Raw genomic sequence first — 21331 nt, 5'->3', positions numbered from 1 at the left:
GGCATGTAGACTAGTAGTTGTTGATGTTTTCTCAGTAACTTTTTTTCTTAGAATTAATGAGATCCAGGTTTTTTTTTCCCCCTTGCTTTTAGTATCTTGAACTCTTGCATTTGAGTATATAGCACAGGTTTCTTGTATATACACTTAGTATAATATGGCTATTTCTCTCATCTTTGTTATCTATATAGTGCCATTTTTAACTCTCTTTAACAACTAAGATTGTGATGAATGGATCTGAGTATGTTCCCTCTGTCCTTGTTGGTGAATATAGTTTATTATAGTAAATTTTATAAATGTTTTCTTTTTTTTCCTTTTTGATGTCCTTCTTTCCTTTTTGTCTTTATATACCCTTAGGATGAATTTGCTTATTTGGATTTCTTGCTAGGCTTATTTAAAACTGATTTACCTACATTGCTTTCCTCTGCTTTATGAGATATTATGGCCCATACTTGTCCATCAACTTTCTTTGTAAGATTTTACAAATGAATTTATAATCTATGCCAGTCTTGTCTTTGGCTGCTTGTCAGGTAAATATAATTTTTACTGACTAAGGCACTTGCTGGGTTCTTTTGGCTTTCTAATGGCAATAGATTTGTAGCTGTTAAATTTTCTAATAAAATTAGTATCTGTATCCTTTTGAATTGCCATTTCCAATTTCTTATTTTTGGCATAAATATTTTTATGTAACTGGCATAATATTCTTTTTCTGTTCTTAAAGTTACTCCCCAGAACTGAATAAATAAGTGCTGTTCAGGTGTCCTGTTTTGAAACTTCCTCTCCTTAAAGATCACAAGAGCTTAGGTAGATAAGCATTGAAGGTTTGACATAGGTCTTGATAGTTGGATAATTGACCTTTGTCTTTTACCCACTAGGTTTTAAATAGCCATCACGAGGGGCAGCTAGGTGACGCAGTAGATAGAGCACTGGCCCTACATTCAGGAGGACCTGAGTTCAAATCCGGCTTCAGACACATAACACTTTCTAGCTCTGTGACCCTGGGCAAGTCACTTAACCCCATTGCCTAACCAAAAACAAACAAACAAAAAAATAGCCATCATGGGATTTACTGGATTTTGGAATGAGTTGCTAATTGAGGTTACTTGATTTCTTTCTCAATTTAAGTAAATATTTTTGATTTTCAGGTAGAATAGTTAAGTTAGGGTTTTTCCTGAAGAATGAAGAATGCGTGACTTGACTAAGATTCTTGGCAGCCTGTGGCTAAGTTCAGAATGAGTATTTGAAATTTGGTAATGTTAATATATAGGTGGGAGCATTGTCAAAATGGTGGAGTGAAAGGTCACAACTGCCAAACCTCTCTTACAAAATGGCCACTGAAAACACTGAATAGAATTCTGAGTGAGAAGACCAACAGAAAGTCACATGGAGTCATTTTTCCAGCCCAGGAATCTTAGGAAGATAGAAAGAGAGGCCTGCTGACACTGGAGTGGAGTTTGGCCTGGAGTACAATGTGGAGCATGGCAGAAGCAGCATTGGCTGTGGGCTGTGGGGCAGCAGTATTGCTCAGGAGTAAGGGTGCAAAAACCTGGCTAGAGAAATATCTCAGAGGCCCCTGTACTAGCACTGGGTAAAGGATGGTGAGCCGCTTGACTGCACTGTCAACTATACTCAGTTTTGGGTTGCAGTTCTAGGGCTATCAGTCACTCATTATCCAGTTCCAGGTCATAATTCCAGGGCGGAAAGAGGAATGATCTCAGTCATGAGGGAACAGGGACACTACCTGTGTAAGGAGCAGATTTCAGATCAGGAGGACAGTGACCAGACCTCTCCCTGGATCACACCACATTTAAAGCATCACAAATCTACAGGCCCCCAAACCTAACTGTGAAAGCAGAAGAATATAAAAGACAGAAGCTCAGGCTAGTCATCTCCCGCAGAGGTGAGCAGAGGACAATTCTGACATAAAGTCCAAAGAAGTAGGCTGGAAAAATGAGCAAACAAACACAAAAAAGAGCCTGATGATAAAAATCTACTATGGTGACAGGGAAGCTCAAGACACAAACCCAGAAGAAGACAATGGCTTGAAAACATCTATAAGTCAGACTTCAAAGAAAAACACAGATTGTACATGGGACCAACAAGAATTCCCAGAAGAGTTAATGAAAGAGATTGGAAAAAAAGAAAAAAAAGCTGTTAAAAATCAAATAAGAGCAGAAGAGGAAAAGTTGGGGAAAAAAATGAGAGCTATGCAAAAAAAAATTATGAAAAGAGAGTTAATATGTGGATACTCAGTTTTTAAAACTAAGAAATAATAATTCAAGAATAACATGGCCTTGTACATAACAACTACATATTTTAAGAATAACATCTGGAATAGGTGATTTTTATTTTTTTAGCCAAGAGGGAATGTAGTATAGTTGATAAAGTGCAGAACATGGAATCAAGAAGAATTAGGTTTGAATCTTGTCCCTGATTATAACATTCTGACTATAAGAAATTAACCTCTTAGCCTCAGTTTCCTCATCTGTAAAATTGGGTTAATATATTTATTATTTACATCATAGGGTTTCTGTGAAGATCAAATCAAAAATTTGTTATGCACTTTGTAAACTGTGAAGCACTGAATAAATGTCAGTTATTATTAGGAGGGATAAATTGTATGTTGATATAAAGTCAGAATCCAGAAAGATCTGAAGAAGTTATAATGGTGGCCCAAATCTAATTATAAGAAATTTAATATATATGTAAAATACACTTGGATTTAACAAATCAACTTCACAAGAGTAAGGAGGGGCAGTATGGTGAGAGAGTTTATATTAAAAAGATCTTTGGGTTTTGGGTTTAGACTTGGGTTTAGACTTAAGTCAATTAAACACTTATTAATCAATTGCTATATGCAGGGACTGTCCTAGACACAGACAAAAATGAAATAGTCCTTAATTAAAAAGAGCTTGTAATCTTTTTGGGGAGAAAGCATATATACATTTAAGTATACACACACACACACACACACACACATACATATACTCCCATATATGTGTATACACATATATTTCAATCTACACACATTTTATATTTAACATAGCATACACATATACAATATACAAGTATATGCATATATTTTGTATATTGTATATAAATACATATATTTTATGTATTGTATATATCATACATACACACACGTCTGTGTGTGTGTGTGTGTGTGTGTGTGGTGTGTGTGTATTCATTCTTCTCAAATAGATTACATACAGGGACGCTTTCATCTGTGGCAACTGTGATATGGGTAGCCAAAAAAACCTAATGTTATCTGAGGTTTTATTAAGAGAAAGCATATTGTCAAGAAACAGGAAATGATAGTTCTGTTGTACTCTGCCCTGGGGAGATCACATCTGGAATATCAGTTCTGGGTACTGCATTTTAGGAAGGATTTTGATTCTAGAGATTGCCCAGTGAATGGGAACAGGATCTTGAAATCTTGCCATTTGAAAATCAGTTAAAGAAACTGGGGATGCTTAGTCTGGAGAATTGATTTGAAAATAGGGGCACTTTATAACTGTTTTCAAGTGTCTGAAGATTAGACTGATTCTATTTAACCTTTTAGGGCACACCTAGGAGCAGTTTGTATATTGTATATAAATACATGTATTTTGTATATTGTATATATCATACACAGGCACATACATATACATGTATGTGTGTGTGTGTGTTTACACAGTTTGCAAAGAGACAAATTTAAACTGGATGCAAGGAAATAGTAATTAGAGATATAAAAAAAGGGTGAATTGCCTTGAGATTTAATGCTTACTGCAGATCTTCAAGCAAAGGTTGTGTGCTCATTGGTCTTGTATGTTGTAAAGAGGATTTCAGTTAAGCTGTCATTTGGGCTAGATGGCTCCTAGGGCCTCTTCTAATTGTGAATTCATGTAATTCTCCAGATAGAGTTTCTTAACCTTTTTTTGTTTTATGGATTCTTTTGGCAGTCTGGTAAAGCCTATAGATTTCTCAGAATAATAATTGCTTAAATTCATAATTGAAGGAAATGCTAAATCTCAGTTAGTGGTTACTGAAAATAAAGATGTAAATTTTTTCTCATCGAAATTCATGGACCCCCTGAATTTATCCATACTATTCTTCCATCCTCAGGTTATGAACTCCTGCTCTAAAATTTTTGTTTAAATCCTTATAGCTAGTGAAATAGAACTGTTTATATTTTCATGATTCTTTCATGCTCACTTAAAGTATTAGGGTTTCTTTTCATATAAAATATAAACATAAAAGTCATTCTGCCAAAACAGAAATATCAAAAAATATCAAACATTTAACATTTTGTTATGTGGAAAACAATGAAATTATTATAGTACATTATCAATCTTTAATGTATATTTGCTAAAAAAAAAAATAGAATTGTAAAGCTAAAAGAAACCTGTAAGATTTTCTAATCGGATTTAGTTAATAAGACACACAGAAGTTAAGGGGCAGCTAGGTGGTTCAGTGGATAGAGCACTGGTCTTGGAGTCAGAAAGACCCAACTTTAAATCTGGCCTCAAACATTTACTAGCTGTATGACCCTGGACAAGACACTTAACCCCATTATCTCAGTTTACTCATTTGTAAAATGAGCTGGAGAAGGAAATGGCCAACCACTTTAGTAACTTTGCCAAGAAAACCCCAAAAATGGGGTCATGAAGAACCTGACACGACTGAAATGACTGAACAACAACAGAAGTTAAATGATTTTCCCAAGCTCCTTAGTTTTGTAGTGAATAGAACTCAAACTACAATGACTTTGTAGTTGATCTCTATAAAGGTAATTCTGTGTGAATGGCAAACTTTTGTAGAATGAAAATTTATGCCAACTGCTTAATATCTTTTAAATTTGTTAGCATTTTGAAAGTTTTTCTTATTTAAATGTAACTTTCTGGAAGGGAAAAAAATCTCCATAAACCCAAAGATAACAATTTGTATCATAATTAACATATCATAATGGATCAAGTTATTAATAACACACAAGAGCATTCTGTGTACTTTTTGAATTCTAACTCTTGAAAATGTTGTTTGTTGTAGTCTAGACTTTCTGAAAGAGAGCTGAACCCCTATTGGAAAGATGGTGGAACAGGCCTACCACCAGAAGATGCTAATCCATCATCAGTTGCTAAAGGTAAAAGAGTGAATTTTAGGTTCTTTTTTATTTCTCTCAGAATAACCAGAGTTTATTTTTAAAACAGTAGATATGTTATGCAGTCTGGACAGAATAGAAGCCCCAACTTAAGATTTGGGAAATGTTAATTTCAGGTTTCTCCATTGACTGTAAATATTATTAATATTGTAATCTCTGTCACATTACAGATTTGTGTCACTTATTTTTTCGTTTTCAAATCAATTCAGCAATCATTTATTAAGTGATTGTTGTTCTCAGAGTACTGTGCTAATGCTCCAGGACTTACAAAATTTAGATAAGATAGGTGGGTTTTTGGTTTATCATATATGCCAGTTATATGTTGGCACCTAGTACAGGGTCAGAATTTGGAAAAATTGAGTCAACACATCAGATTAATCCCCCCCCCAAAAAAACAACAACAAAAAAACAAAAACCTACCTTTACTAACTACAGAAGCACAGCATTGATAGGTATAGCTTTCTAGGTCCCTGTGTGTAAGGTCATACTGAAGTCAAAGACAACAATAGGCCACATGAGAATAAAAAACTACTTCAGGTCCAAATATTTATATTGTTTTGTATCCTGGTTTATGTAGGATTTACCAAGTAATTTATCCATAGTGCTTTTAGCCTATCCATAGTCTAGATGATTATGATTATGTGGCATAGTAGCCCCTTAGGACCTCAGGTGTTGACAGAATGAGTAATAGATCTATATAGATCATCCCCCAACCTCCCTTTCCCAGAAGCGTTTCATTCTTGAGCATCATTTCCACATTACTAAATGCCAATTGGATTTCTATACTGGAAGTCTCATAGACATCTCAGACTGAACATGTTTAAAACAGAATTGATTATCTTTTCATCCAAACCCTCCTGTCTTCCATATTTCCCTTATTTTTCTTGAGGAAATCTTTCTAGTCATTCATATTCATAAACTTTGCATTGTACTCCGCTGTTCACCCCACATATCTAATCAGTTGCCAAAATTACTGTTATTACCTGCACAATATCTCTGGTGTCTATCCCACTGTAACTATTCACGTTGCTGCCACTACAGTATTGCAGTGACCTCATTCCTTGCATTGCCTCTTCTGACTCTAATCCTCTATACATTTGCCCGAGTGATTTTACTAAGTCCAGGTCTGACCATATCCCTCCATTTCTCAATAAACTCCAGTGAATCCCTGTTGCCTCTAGGATAAAATATAAACTCTGTTTGACTTTAGAGCCATTTATAACCTGGCTTCAATTTAGCTTTCCAGCATCATTATGAAGTACTACCCTTCTGGCGCTTTATAGTCTAGCCACATGGTCCTCGTTGAAATTTCTCATATGCAGCACCTACTTTCCTGACTTTGGGACTTTGTGCCTTTGCACTGACTATCCCCCCACCTTCCTCACCTTGTAAGGCTCTACTCAGACATTCCTTTTACATGAAGCTGGGCCTGCTACTCCAGTTGCTAGTGTTCTCTTTCCTTAAACTACCTTGTTTATTCTGTATATATTTGTATATTATGTACATGTCTTTCCTGACACATAAGCTTCTTGGGAACAAGGACTGTTTCATTTTTGTCTTTTTATCCCTCTCATATAGCACAGTTCTGGGCATATAGTAGCATAAAGAATGATTGTTGCTTGATTGATGTTGGGGAATACATATACTTATATAGCCTTCATACACAACAATACATGAAAAATACTTAAGTTGAAGAATAGTGAGAGGGGCCATAGATCTGGGGATGGAGGAGAGGCCCTCAGGGAAGCCTTTAAGTAGAAGGTGACAGTTAATTTGGGTTTCAAAGGATAAAAGCATTGATGCATAAAGAAAATTATTCTGACATCAGAATGAAGGATTGGTTGGAGAAGGAAAAGAGTGGAAGCAGGAAGACTTACTAGGAAGTATTGCTGTAGTCCAGAGAGTTGGTAATATTAACTTGCATATAAGGGTGATGGCAATAGGAATAGAAAAGAGAGAGTGGCTATAGAAGATTGAGTAAATTTGTTGATTATCTACCTTACCTATAATTTGTATGCATTTTTATTTGAATCATATGTGAATTATTAGTAGTAGCACCTTGTATTTACATTTATGATAAATAACAAAAACATTGCTAAATTATTTTGGTTCCTTTTGGAGTGTCATATAAACTGTTACTAAGAGTGAATTTTTTTTAAACAGTACATTTATTAGCCTGTTAATTAAATGCTTATTTTTATGCATTTAAAGATTTACAGATTTATCATTATCAAGGTTACTAGTACCTTCTTAACCCCACTCTACCTTTATCTTGTGTCTTTTTATGTATTTTTTATGTATTTATATATGTGCATATTGTTTTCTCTGTAAGAATGTAAGTTCTTTGAGAGCAGGGACTGTATCACTGTTGTCTTTTATATCCTCAACACCAATTGCAGTGCCCAAAAGAGCTTAATACATACTTATTGGTTGATTCTATATTTTGAACCAGTCAAAGGAGAAGTTGCCCATAAATACACTGCCTTTTTGAATACTTCAGTTTAATAACAAAAATTAGTTTTAAAGTATCTGAAGAAGTTTGTGAAGTATATTAAAATAAAGATCAGGTATTTAGTATTGGAAGAATATCCCTATGGCTTTTTAAACATACATGCCAACCTTATGGTGATCCTGTTATTTTCCAGTGGATGGATACAAAACATTTAAACAATTTTACATATGTAATCTCTCTATCTTGGTGATAATTTTCTTTTTGAAAAATGACTTTTTGTGTAACAGTGTGGTCCTATTTGACCAAGGAAATCAAGTTCTCTGTTTTGACAGTGCTGTGTATAGTTCATTTGAATAAGGAGAATCCAAATAGTATTTTTCCATCACCTCTTCATCTCTTTAAGACTCATGGACATTATTACCTTTTTGAGTACACTGTCTGCCCAAAAAATATTTAAGTTTTCTGTTATTTGCTTTCTTTTATGTTTACTTTAGCAACTTATTAGAGAATTTGAAGTTTAGTATACATTGTGCCTACACGTTTAATAGCTATCTCTCACTGTTATAAATTGGAACTTTTCAGTTATTTAACAATAATAACAACAATATTAACTTAGATTTATAGATTTCCCTCATTTTTTTGTTGCCTTGCATCATATTAAGAGATCCGTGGTAAATTAGAAGTTGGTGTTTGTAATCATGACATGATATGAATGTACATGGGCAATGAGAGAAACTTTTTTTAGGGGTTTCTGAATAAAATACTGTTTTTTAAAAAAATACTAGGTTAAAGTAAAAGTGAGTGACCCTAAAGCCTCATTACCTTTGTCATTCAGAGGGTTCTAAGTAGTAAATTTGGGCAGCTAGGTGATACAGTAGATAGAGTACCTGGGTCTGGAGTCAGGTCTTCCTGAGTTCAAATCTGGCCGTAGACACTTATTAGCTGTGTGACCCTGGACAAGTCACTTAACCCTGTTTGCCTCAGTTTCCTCATCTGTAAAATGAGCTGGAGAAGGAAATGGCAAACCACTCCAGTATCTTTGCCAAGAAAACCCCCGAATGGGGTCTCGAAGAGTTGGACATGACTGAAAACGATTGAACTACAGATTAGCAGATTATGTTAACTCCTTTTGCCAGCCATTTTACTCTCAAATATTCATCAAGGAATGTGAAAACGACAAAACTATTTCTGGAATTTGAAATCAGTTGGTTATTAGTTTTGGTGAGGATCAGAGCTTATGTTTCTTTTTTAGTTTCTTTTCAGTCTCCTTCATCATAGGAGTACTTTTTACCTATATGAAACATGGATTGAACTAAGGACAATAGGCCTCTCTAGAGACAGGTAAGTGGTGCAATAGATAGAACATTGAGCCTGGAATCAGGAAGACCTAAGTTCAATTATGGACTCGGATATTTAGTAAATGTGTGACCGAGCAAGTCACTTAATCTCTTTTTGCCCCAGTTTCCCCAACTGTAAAATGAGAATGATAATAGCACCTATGTTTCAGGGTTGTGAGGATCAGATGAGATAATACGAGTTTAGCACTGTACCTGACATGTTTTATTATTCTTCAGTCATTTTAGTTGTATCCATCTTTTTGTGACCTCTTTTGGTGTTTTCTTGGCAAAAATACTGGAGTGGTTTGCTGTTTCCTTCTCCAGCTACTTTTATAGATGAAGAACTAAAGTAAACAGGGTTAAGTGACTTGTACAGAGTCACACAGCTAGAAATTTCTGAGGCCAAATTTAAACTCAGGTCTTCCTGAATCCAGTCCTGGGTGCTCTATCCACTGAGTCACCTACCTACCCCACTTAGTATAGTAGACACTATATAAATGCTAGCCATTATCAACGTCATCATTGTCGTCATCATTATCAGTCATCATTATCTCCACAAGAGCCTTGAGTGGAAAACTTTCCTCCTTGAATTGAAAACTAATATTGTTTGATTTATCTAATCAGTCTAAATCAGAGATTTTTCTGTTGGTAACTCAGGTATTCTCTGATGTAAGGGTTAGTAGTCTGTGGTAAGGGCATTCTTATATTCCTCAGCATATTCATATGTTTATCTTCTCCCTTCTTTAATTTTTTTCCTTCTCTCCCCCTCCCTCTTTTTTCTTTGTCTTGTATACTTTAAGTCTCAGAATGACACCAGTTACCTTGCTTAGCTCTTAATGTTTCTCAGGGATAAAGTGGTTGTTTGCTTATCTCATCAAATTCTTCCATCTGCCCTAAGTTTGCTAAAAGTATATATTAAAATCTTTAATATTTGGGAAGTCACTAATTTGAACTACTGGTCATTTTAGACCTCAGCATTCAATGCCAACTGAGTTACACTTATTGTTAAGACTGTTGTTTTTGTATTAGAAAATGCCTTTTCCCATTTTTGTAAATAAAGGATCAAATTGAAATTTTCTACTGAAAGTCACTCTAGAATAGATAACTGCAAGAATGTATAAATACTTCATGTATTTCTTTTTATAAATTTTGACCTTTTAAATAGGTATTAAGCCTCTGGATCTTTTCTCCCCCCTGGAAATTCTTTTCATTTTATACCTTTCTGGGTAAGCCATGATTAGTCATCAGTGTCATATATTTATACAGTGTCATTTTTCACCTAGCTAGAAGTTTGAAGTAAACAGTTAATTTCTTCAGTGCTTTGCACTTAAATCTTATTTTATGTCTCTATCTATTCTTTGATGATGCAATAGAACACCTAGCATGTATAAAAGAACCAGACTAATAGGGAACTAATGATGAAATTTGTTAATTGTCAGTCCTTTATGATATTGTACTTGTAAGAGACATAGGAAAAAAAACTTCTACCAAATTAAAAAAAAAAACACACAAAAACACTTAGCTTTCCTCATCTTGTGTGTTTTCTAGATTATTGTAGAAAGGATGTGCAAACCAGAAAAAAACTTCCTTTCATGCTACCATCTTTTTTTTTTTTTTTAAACTTAGGCAATCAAGATTAAGTGACTTGCCCAAGGTCACACAGCTAGTAAGTGTCTGAGGCCAGGTTTGAACTCAGGTCCTCCTGACTCCAAGACTGGAGCTGTATCCGTTGGACCACCTAGCTGCCCCCTAATGTTACCATCTTGATCTGGCCCCATGTATACCATGGTTTTCTCACTGTGTTTGAAGTTAAATAGTATATTAAGTGGTCACACTGTATTGTTGTGTTCTGTCTTATAGTTCTTTGATTTTGTTGGTTTGGGTATTATTTACACTGATGTAGATCAGTGCAAACTTAGTTTGATGGTCTTGTTGTGGCTAAAATTTTATTAAGCTGTAGGCAATATTTTAATGGGGCTTTTGGATCTCAAACCACAGCCAGAAATTCACACAGTCTATACACATTCTTTACACCTTGGTAGGGGCTTGTTTTCTGCTGAATGGTCTTCAGTTCTGGGATAACCTTTGGGCCATCGTGAGTCAGTTGGAATAAGACTTTTGTAGGGAGAAGTGTCAAGTGATGGTCAAGAGGCCAGAGTGTAGTAAGCATTCACTTGCTGTACTTCCAGTGACAATTTAGTGAAGTGGAAAGAGCACAGGGTTCTTGCTTCTTATTACCTGTGTGGCTCAGGGCAACTCACTTAACACCAACTCAGTTTTCCAAGTTGTAGAATGGGGATTATAATTTACTTATTCTACTTGTTTCAAAGAGTGTTTGTCAGTCACAAATATGATAATTTATGTGAAAGTTACATGAAAATTAGATATAGCTTTATTACAGGTAAAATATTAATTTTGGTGTTCTGTAAGACTAAGCACATAGTAGGAACAAGCAAGGGCTGGAAATATAAATATCTCATAGTACTAATTATTGTAGCAGTAGGTACAAAATTTATTTCTGCCTTTTTAAAATGACTTTTAAAATTTTCAAAAAAATTTTACGTTTTAAATTTTTTAACAATTCAGGATATGTGTGCCAATTTAACTTCATTAAACTCAACACTTATTAATCGCTTATGATAATTGTAGCATTTATATAATGCTTTAAAGTTTGCAAAGTGCTTTACATAGGCTATTTTATTTGATTCTTACAATAGCCCTCTGAAGAAGGTGCTGTTATTATCCTCTTTTTATAGTTGAGGAAACGAGAAGTTAAATGACTTGCTTAGGGTCATGTAGCTTGTAAGTGTATGAGGCAGGATTTGAATTCAGGTATTGACTCACAAGTCTAATACTATATCTACTTTGCCACCTAGTTGTCTCCATGACAATGCCTATCACATGCAGGGCATTGTACTAGATTCTGTAGATACCAAGTCAAAAATGAAATAGTCTTTGCTTTCATTCTGGTAGAGAGAATATATCCACAAGTAAGTGGAAAGTATGCAAAATAATTTCAAGAGTTCTCAAAACTGAGGTGATTAAGAAAGGAGGCAGCATCTGAATTGTGTTTTCAAGGAAGTTTGGTATGCTATGAAGGTAGGAGTGAGGAAGAACTTCATTCCAGTACTGGGGAACAGCCTGTGGAAAAATAAGGAGTTAGGAGATGGAATGATGTGTGTGTTGAATGGATAATAGGCCTATTTGACTAGATTGTAGAGTGTGTGAAGGGGAAGAGTAGGAATAGGACAGGAAACATATATGGAGGCTCTGTTGTAGAGGTTTCCATGTGACAGGTGAGGATTTTGTGGGTTATCCTACAGAATATAATTGTGTGTTATCCTATAGAATATGATTAAATGTTTTTGAGTAGGGGAGGTGATGGTCAGGTATGTTTTATGAATATCACTTGGGCAGCTATATAGAGTACAGCTAAAGGAAGGAAGAGACTGGAGGTATGGAGACTGCTTAGGAAGCTGTTGCAGTAGTCCAGGCAAAAGGTGATAAAAGTGTTCAATTATGTCAGAGTCTGTGTGAATGGAGAAGACAAGTACAAGAGATGTAAAGATAGAATTGTTAAAACTTGGTGATTGATTAGATGTGGGGATTAGGGAACAGAAAGAGTCAATCATGTCACCAGTGTTTTTGAACCTGCAGAACTGGAAGGATAATGATGTCACCAATAGAAATGTTATAGTTTAGAAATGGGATTTTTTTTTTTGGCAGAGTGGTAGTGGTATGAGTTCTTTTTTTGGATATGCTGACTTTAAAATGCCTGTAGGGCATCCAGATAGAGATGGACAGGAGGCATTTGGTAGTATGGGACTGGAGTTAGGAAGGGAGATTAGGGCTAGAGCTATAATTCGATGTCATATTCATACAGATAATAAATTTGATCTTTAGTTTTTTAAGAGATAATTAAATGTATGTGTAAACAATTATTTGGGTAGATTTAGGAAATTAATCATTAACTGCACAGCATAATTTCTTATACTGCGTATGAAATTTTTTTTTGCATCACAGTTTAGTAATTCTTTGAAATCCTAATAAAAAATGACGGCTAATTTTCTTCCATTTCTGTAGTAGAAATCTTTATTACATTGTAGTTAGTGGACAATATTGTTGACAACCATCTTGACCCATTAATATTTCCTGTGCTTTTTTTGTGGTGTTTTTTTTCCCTTCTATTACTAAATAGTTTTTAGTATACTCAGAATAATTGCTAAGAATCACTTGGTTTTTTTCTCCCTATTGTTACTTCTAATATGAAAGAATTAGAAATAAGTTTTGATAATTTCACTAACAAACATTTAATCACTGTTATTTCTAATTATGGGATTAACACACTATTGAGAATAGGGTATGTAATCACTAAATTATCTAACACTAATATCTAAGAAATAGTATTATTTATATGGCGATGCAATTGATTTGAAAATGTTTAGTACTAATGGATTTGCATGACTGTTAGTAAAAATAGCTGGCATTTATGTAGTACTGAATTTAAGGTTTGCAATGCTCTTTACATATATTTGATTAATTTCCCTACTGTCAAGCATTCAAACTCTACTTCAGAGAGTGCAGCTCCAATGGGCTGGCCACATTGTTGAAATGCAAAATGTACGCTTGCAAAAAAGACTGTTTTATGGAGAACTCACACAGGGCAAGCATTCACATTATAGTCAGAAGAAGCCATACAAGGACACACTCAAAGTCTCTCTTAAGAACTTTGGAATTGATTGTGTGACATGGGAGACACTGGCACAGGACCACTCAGCATGACGTGCCTGCATCAGAGAAGGTGCTGTACTCTACAAACAAAGCAGAACTGAAGTAGCTCCAAAGAAATGCGAGATATGCAAACTTAGAGAATCCACCCCAAATGTTTACATGGACTATCTGTGCCCGACCTGTGATAGAATATTCCGAGCTTGTATTGGTCTGATCAGCCACAGTCAGATACCCTGTAACTTGACTATAACACAGTGATATCATTTTGGTCATTATTTTCCTTTTTACCATGTCACAAGAAGAGGTGCCTTTTCTTGAGAAAGCAAACCCCTCTATATGCCCAAGTGATCCCATTCTATCCCATCTTCTCTGGTAGATTATTTGTTATCCCCCCTCTGTCACTTATCTTCTATCTTTCCATGTCTGTTCAGTGCTTCCCTGTAAACCTGCTGTCTGTAAACCTGCCTATGTTTCCACCATCCTCAAAATACCTGTCTTAATCCATCCACCCTCACTACTTCTTGTTTTATATCTTTCCCTGTTATGACTAAACTTCTTGGGAGGGCTGTCTACAATAGTCACCTCCACTTCTTTTTCTCTCTCTCTCTCTCTCTCTCTGTCTCTCTCTTTTCTTAACTCTTTACAGTTGAGTATTTGACATTATCATTCCACTGAAACTGCTCTCTTCATTTATCAGTGATCTCTCAGTTGCCAAATTTAATGGCCTTTTCTTAATCCTAATCCTTCTTGACCTGTCTGCAGCCTTTGGCACTGTTATCACCCTCTTCTCTTTGATACTCTCTTCTTTCTAGGGTTCTGGGATATTGCTCTATCTTGATTCTTTTTTTTTTTTAAACCATTCTGACCACCGACCACTCCATCTTAGTCTCCTTAGTTGGATCTTTGTCCAGGTCCTTCCCACTAATTGTGGTCATCCCACAGTGCTCCATCCTGGGTGCTATTCTCTTCCCTCTCTATGCCATTTCACCCATCAACTCCCATAGTTTCAGCTGTCATCTCTATGCTGAGGTTCCCAGATCTGTATGTCCAGCCCCAGCCTGTTCTTTATAGGATCAAATACAAACTCCTCTGGTTGGTATTTAAAGCTTGTCACAACCTGGTTCTAGCTTAGCTTTTCAGGCTATTATATAGCAATCTCTGGTCCAGCCAAACTGTCCTTTTAAAAAATAATATTTTATTTTTTCCCCATTTATGTTAAAACATTTTTTTAAATGAAAGTTTTGAGTTCCAAATTCTATGCCTCCCTTCCACCTTTCCCTCTTTTTAAATTTTATATAATCAAAATTATTTATTTTACATTAATGTTCTTTATATCTTGTTTGGTCCTAAATTCTTCCATTATCCATAGGTCTGACAGGTAAACTATTCTATGCTCTCCTAATTTGCTTATGGTATTACCGTTTATGTGTAAATCATGTATCCATTTTGACCTTATCTTCGTACAAACTGTCCTTCTTGTTACTTATTTGACCTATCACCCATCTCTTTGCTTTTGCATAGTGTGTTTCCCAAGCCTGGAAAATACTACCTCCTTACTTTTGTCCTTTAGAGTCCCCAGTTTTCTTTGATCTTTAGCTTAAATTCTTTCTTAATTCTCTTAGGTGTTACTACTAATAGTTCTGTTTTCCTCTACCCTTCTATTATCCTGATTCTTTTTGGATGTTAAAAAAAATTATCTGTGTAATGTTGACTTCTTCTATAGAATACAAGCTCTTTAGAGGCAGAAATTGTTTTTTGTTTGTTTTTTGTCCTTTGTATTCCTAGAGCCTAGCACAGTGTTTGGCATATAGTATGTGTTTAATAAATGCTTATTGATTACTTGATGTGTTACTATTGAAATTCAGCCCATCCTTCAAGACCCAACCCAAATATGATTTCTTCCATAAATCTTTTATTCATTTTCCCACTGAATAGGGTAGATCAATTTTCCCACTGAATATTTCCCTTATTTGAACTCCTATAGCATTTTATTTTCTGCTCTTTTATCCCACAGATACCTTTTTTCTCTGTCTTATATCTGCTACTATATTGTGAACATCTTGAAACTGGGGACTGGGTGTTATGTATACTCACATTTCTTAAAATTTAGCATCCTGTGTTACATTTATTAAACTCTTAATTTGTTGAATTGGATTGAATTCTAAAAACAACTGACATGAATATAGTGCTTTAAGATTTTCAATGTACCTTACCTACATTATCTCATTTGTTCCTCACAAATGGTGAGTCAGTAGGTACTATGGATAATATTGTGTTAAAATACTCTAATGTTCCCAATAGTTTTGTGATTTAGGCAGTGGGGTTAATTCCCTCCAGCTATGCAGATTGGAACTCATTCTGTGCAGCTGTTATCCATGCACTCCCTAAAGTTCACCATAAGAAGTTTGCTATAAGAAGTTCAAATAGTGAGCTGAGATATGGAAGCTTTTCTACATTGTTTTGACATTTCAAATATTACAGCTTGTATATTTAAAAAATCGAATTGTCTAAGTATTCTCAGTTAATTATCTTTTTGGAAATACAGATTGTAGAAGTAATAATTTAAATCACATTAAAATACAGTTTCAAATTTAATTTTTTTGTTTGCCCTCTAGTTTCAATGGTAGAAGATGGTGGATTAAGTTGGCTTCAAAAGTCCTACCAAAGAATGAAAGAACAAGCTGAGAAACAAAATCTAAATTTTGAGGATGTTGTAGCAGAGAGATATGGGGTAAGTATCTCTTTTTTGAGGAATTTTTTTAATTGAAGGAAATTAACTAAAGCCCTTGTTCCTTTGTTACTGTTGTCTGCCTTGAAGGCTTTTGATTGAAACTTTATTTTAAATCTGGAATTCACTTGGCTAGTGAGAAATTTATACTCAGAATTGTTAGCACATAAAATGAATTCATGATATAGTTACCATAAACCTTGACAAATAGGCTTAAATTATTTCAAAGTTTAACTTTAAAACGTTTTAAAAATACATGTATCTTTTTTTTTTTGTAGTCAGTGGAGACATTTCAGTTGAGATTAGAAGAAGCTAAAAAAGCAGCAGCAAAAAGTGACAACTGTGGAAGAGAACGGTGGAGAAAATCAAGATACTCACATGAAGAGCAGAGTGGTCAAGAGAGCAAAAAAGAAAACATGGAGAAACATGTTATAGGTGATACCAACAGGGACACTTGTAGTGAATATTCAAGTGACAGTTATAGCAAAGTAAATATGAAAAGTGATCAAGTATCTAGTAAAGATAAATCTACAGGAGATGAGAGAGACAATAGGTCACGATATATAGAAACAGGTAGAAGTGAATTGTATCAACTGAGAAAAGATTATGAGTCAAGGAAAAAACAAGATTTTTCTTTACTTGGACATATCAAACATAAATTCTTGAGACCTTCTGAAGATGATGAGTTATCATTTCATAGTAGAAATTCTGAACCACCTAGCTCCTCAGCATTGTTAGGTCAAAACAGTTTGAGTCATAGTTTTCTAAAACCTGATGAAAGCACTGAACAAATTTCTTTCTCATGGAGCCATGAAAAGAGAGGAGGAGAGAAACAAAACTCAAATCAAAAGTTATTTAAACCCACCAGAAGGACTGCTGATATTCAAGAAGTTTCAAAGAACATGAAAGAAAAATCACAGAAAGAAAATCCAAGTCCTCCCCCTGAGAAAAGAGAATTTCTACAGGAAACTAAGACTTCATTATCTGGGTATTTTGTGATTTGTTTTTCATTTTGGTTACTTAATATTTATTGAAGGCCCATCAAACCCAATAACTCATTGGGTGTTTGAAGTACGTATTAACAGATGGGGTATGCATCCTTAAATTTCCTATAGTATAACAGAGGAGATAAGTTATACACATATATAACTGATATAAATCTGTGCTTATAACATAATTATTACAATGCATTAAGATAAAAGCATTGAGTTTATGGATTATGTTGAATATCTGAGTTGTACAATTAAATCAAGTTAAAAGAACAGTAGTCATACAAGCCTAGTGTTGCTGTTTTGATCTCAGGTAGTTAAATTCAGTTCTGGTGTTGTAATTTTATAACCAGTCCTGGGCATTCAAAGAAATGTCATGGTTGATGTGACCATTGGTACTTGCTAGATAAGGGTAAGTATATGGATTGCCTCGGTGGTATCAAACTCAAATAGAAATCGGGGTCATTAATCTATACATGGGTAGCTAGATGGTGCAGTGGATAGAGTACCAGACTTGGAGCCCGGAAGACTCAGCTTCCTGAGTTCAAATCTGGCCTCAGATACTTACTAGCTGTGTGACCCTGGGCAAGCCACTTAACCTTGTTTTCCTCAGTTTCGTCTTGTGTAAATGATCTTGAAAAGGAAATGGCGAATCACTCCGTTATCTTTGCCAAGAAAACCTCATGTGGAGTCATGAAGAGTTTGGTGTGACTGAAATGATTGAACAGCAACAGTGCATACATAAGGATTCCTATGGATCCTACTGTCTTAGTTTTAAAATATAATATTAAGTATATTTTAGTGTATTTTATTTATTTTGTTAAATGTTTCCCAATTAATTTTAATCTAGTTCTGGCTGAAGTGGGGAGTGCTGAGTGAGTTTGGACTTCGTGTTTGACACCTCTGGATTGCGATTTTAGATGGAGGCCAATAGGAAAAAGATTTTCAAAGTCCTTATCTTAAAGATAAGATTAAGAAATGTGCGCTCAATGATAAGTACTAGTTAAACTGTCATACCCAGAGACTGCTCAGTAATGGATTGATGTAAATATCAATCTAGAGATAATGCTTCATTGGCCTGCTGTAGGATTCTGTCCTCAGCCTTGAGCTATTCAACACTTTCATTAGCAAATTGGATGAAGCTACAGATGTTGAAGTTATCATATTTGTAGATGATTTGTATCCTTTCCTGGGAAGGTGGTAGCTAATATTTTGAAGGATAAAATTAGGATTCAAAAGGAGCTTGACAGATTCTGATGGTGGAATTTCCTTCATTATAAATTTTGTTAATTAGATGTATTTAATTGAATCTCTTTTAAGTTTTATCATTGACCTATTATGAATAGTTTAGATTTCTAGCATATGACATTCTCAGTCTGTTATTAAAGAGGATAAATTGGTTACATTAAGATGAACTCTATTTTTTATTTCCAAATCCAATGATTAGCAAAAAGCATGGCACATAGGAGATGATTAATAAATGCTTGATGACTTGACAGCTTTGATGGGCAGTAAGTTTTTTTAGTTCCAACAATTTTGGCTTAAGTATTTGGGGTCTAAACATCAGTGATGTTTAGACTGCAAACCTGATAACTCTAGTTCTGAGCATCAGACCAGACAAAAAATATTTTTTAACAAGAGCAACTAGAATCATAAGAGCTAGAATTTGAAAGTGGTAAAGTATAGTTTGTGAAGTATAGTGGTAAAGTACAGTATTTTCTGAAGTGAAATTTATTAAGATAAGTAGCCTTATGAGTTGACAAGGAAAAGACAGTGATTAATATTATGAAGTTGATTGTGTTAAAATGATAAAGGATAACAAATATGAAGGGGGACTCAGGGAAAAAGGGGAGAAGATAGTAATAGGAAGACAGAGCAGTGAGGGCTTGTGGAATATTGAATGTGTACGGACCATAAAGTTTTTTTGTCTTGTGTATTGGCAGCATCCTGGTCTAAATTGAATGTCATCATTTGGTCCCAACTTTAGATTATTACTTTCTTTACTAATATTGTTCAAACACATTATTTTCCTTGACTCTTTTGGCTGCTGTGTGCTTTGAACATCTGAAATTTTTTCTTTTACCAGTGGGTACTATGATTTTGAATTCTGAGTTTATTATCCGAAATTTATTTGTCCTTTTCTTTTTGCTTTCTTGTGGGATCTGTAGGCAGATATTTGTCAGGTAATATTAAATACAAATAAACTTTTTAGGAAGTTTCAAACAGATTATATGGTAATGGAAAATAAAAATATCCCTCTGGAAGTAAACTTGGTATACAGAATTTATATACTTGATAACATTGGGTATTAATTCAGTTTATATTACATAAAACCTTAAATTTAAAAGGACTCTTTAGATGAGACTGTATCATTGTTCTAGTAGCACCTACTTGCAGACTGTGCAATATTGTATTCTGAAAGGAGGAAAGAGAAGGCAAAGGTTTGGCATCTTGGGATGTAGAGCCTTAGAATTTTCAAGCATGGAAGAAACCATTACTTGGCTTCCTATGAGGCCTTGGAAAAAGGCAATTTTGCATTTGGGAAGTGATTACAAAGCTTTAGAAGTGTCATAAAGTATGTCCAGTAGAGATAGTGTTGCTGGTTTGCTGCCAAATTGAGAATGTTCGTGGGGCTGAGGCCCACTTGAATCCCTCTTAAAAGTTGAACTTTTCTTAAAAGTTTTGAATTGTATCAGAGGATTTTTTTTCTCTTAAAGCAGCAATTTTATAGTAGAAGTTAGTGGGACAATAAGATTTGTTTTATAGATACTCATACAGAACTAGAAAATGAGAAATACCTGTGTATTTTTTCTTTCCTGGCTTAATTTTGGTTGTCAGGGTGATAAATGTGTCCTTCAAAGCATCTGTTTATTGTTGCAAATGCTTAGGAAAATTGAATCTGTCCAGTGCTTTCATCCTGAATAACAGTGTCTTTGCTTTGGTGATAATCATGTAAAGCAATATATTTTTTTCATTTATGGTATACTTACAACTTTTAATGCCTCACCATATTTGACATTTAATCACTGTCATATCATGTAGTGTGTTAATGTACTTGCTAATTCTAAAATTAGATACTACAAGAGATGTTCAGATTACTTCACTTATCATGTAATTTATTATCTTTGCATTCCAAAACTGGGCAGATGTGTCCACTTAGAACTACGTATTGACAGACATTTTATTTGTCTTTAAAAATCAGGAAAATTTTGAGTGTCAGTTTCAAACATTCGCTTTAACTTCACTTTAGCTCCAGCTTAATATGACAGTATTTGTGTATTTATGTATATTTGTATATGTTCTCTGTCTTAGATTATACATTTGTAAATGAACATAACATGTTATCTCTCCTGGCTAGATTCTAAGCTCCTTGAAGGCAAGAACTGTTTCAATTTTGTCTTTGTATTTCAAGCGCTTATCTCAGTGCTTGGTACATAGTAGGTGCTTTCTCACATTCTTCATGATTGTTGACTGATTATTATTGATTTGGAATCTTCCTCCTTAGCTCTTTTTCACATCAATTGTCCTTTAGTTGTTTCTCCCTGTTTAGATGACTTTATGAACCCAAGTGCAAGAGTTTGATGTCAGTTCTATTATATTACTTCTTAATAACTGCAACCTTTTCTTTCAGGTTGTTGATTTGGCGATGAGTACTAGGTTTGAATCTTGGCCCTGCTGTGTGCTACTTATATTACCTTAGCAATTAAATTTTGACCTATCTTTAAAATGAGAAGGTTGAACTAGATGATCTCAGAGTCCTTAATCCTATGAAATTGCACCTTTTTATAATCCTGTTTTGTGAGCAAATATGGTTTAGCAGTTAAGTAGCATCATGTTTTATTTTCTGTGTCTATGAAATAAGCAGTTATTGGAAATCATCAGACTACAGCCTTGTAAGATCCTTTTTGAGATGAAGTGGTATAATGGAAAGAACTGTGAATTTAGAGTTGCTAGATCTGG

The 21331-nt window shown here is 34.6% G+C and overlaps 1 protein-coding gene across 2 annotated transcripts in view; it reads left to right on the top strand.

Moving 5' to 3' along the window:
• CWF19L2 (CWF19 like cell cycle control factor 2) overlaps positions 1-21331 on the top strand; it is a 123652-nt gene that overhangs the window by 23437 nt on the left and 78884 nt on the right. For both annotated transcript variants that reach the window (XM_027849597.1, XM_027849596.1), the window contains 3 exons: positions 5023-5116; positions 16270-16385; positions 16661-17370. In XM_027849597.1, coding sequence (XP_027705398.1) covers positions 5023-5116; positions 16270-16385; positions 16661-17370 — 920 coding nt within the window. The remainder of the gene's footprint in view (positions 1-5022; positions 5117-16269; positions 16386-16660; positions 17371-21331) is intronic.

Source organism: Vombatus ursinus, unplaced genomic scaffold (assembly GCF_900497805.2).
Source record: "Vombatus ursinus unplaced genomic scaffold, bare-nosed wombat genome assembly UNPS02007612.1, whole genome shotgun sequence".
Taxonomy (NCBI): Eukaryota; Metazoa; Chordata; class Mammalia; order Diprotodontia; family Vombatidae; genus Vombatus; species Vombatus ursinus.
Note: the sequence above shows the minus strand (reverse complement) of the source record. Positions and strands in the feature narration are given on the sequence as shown.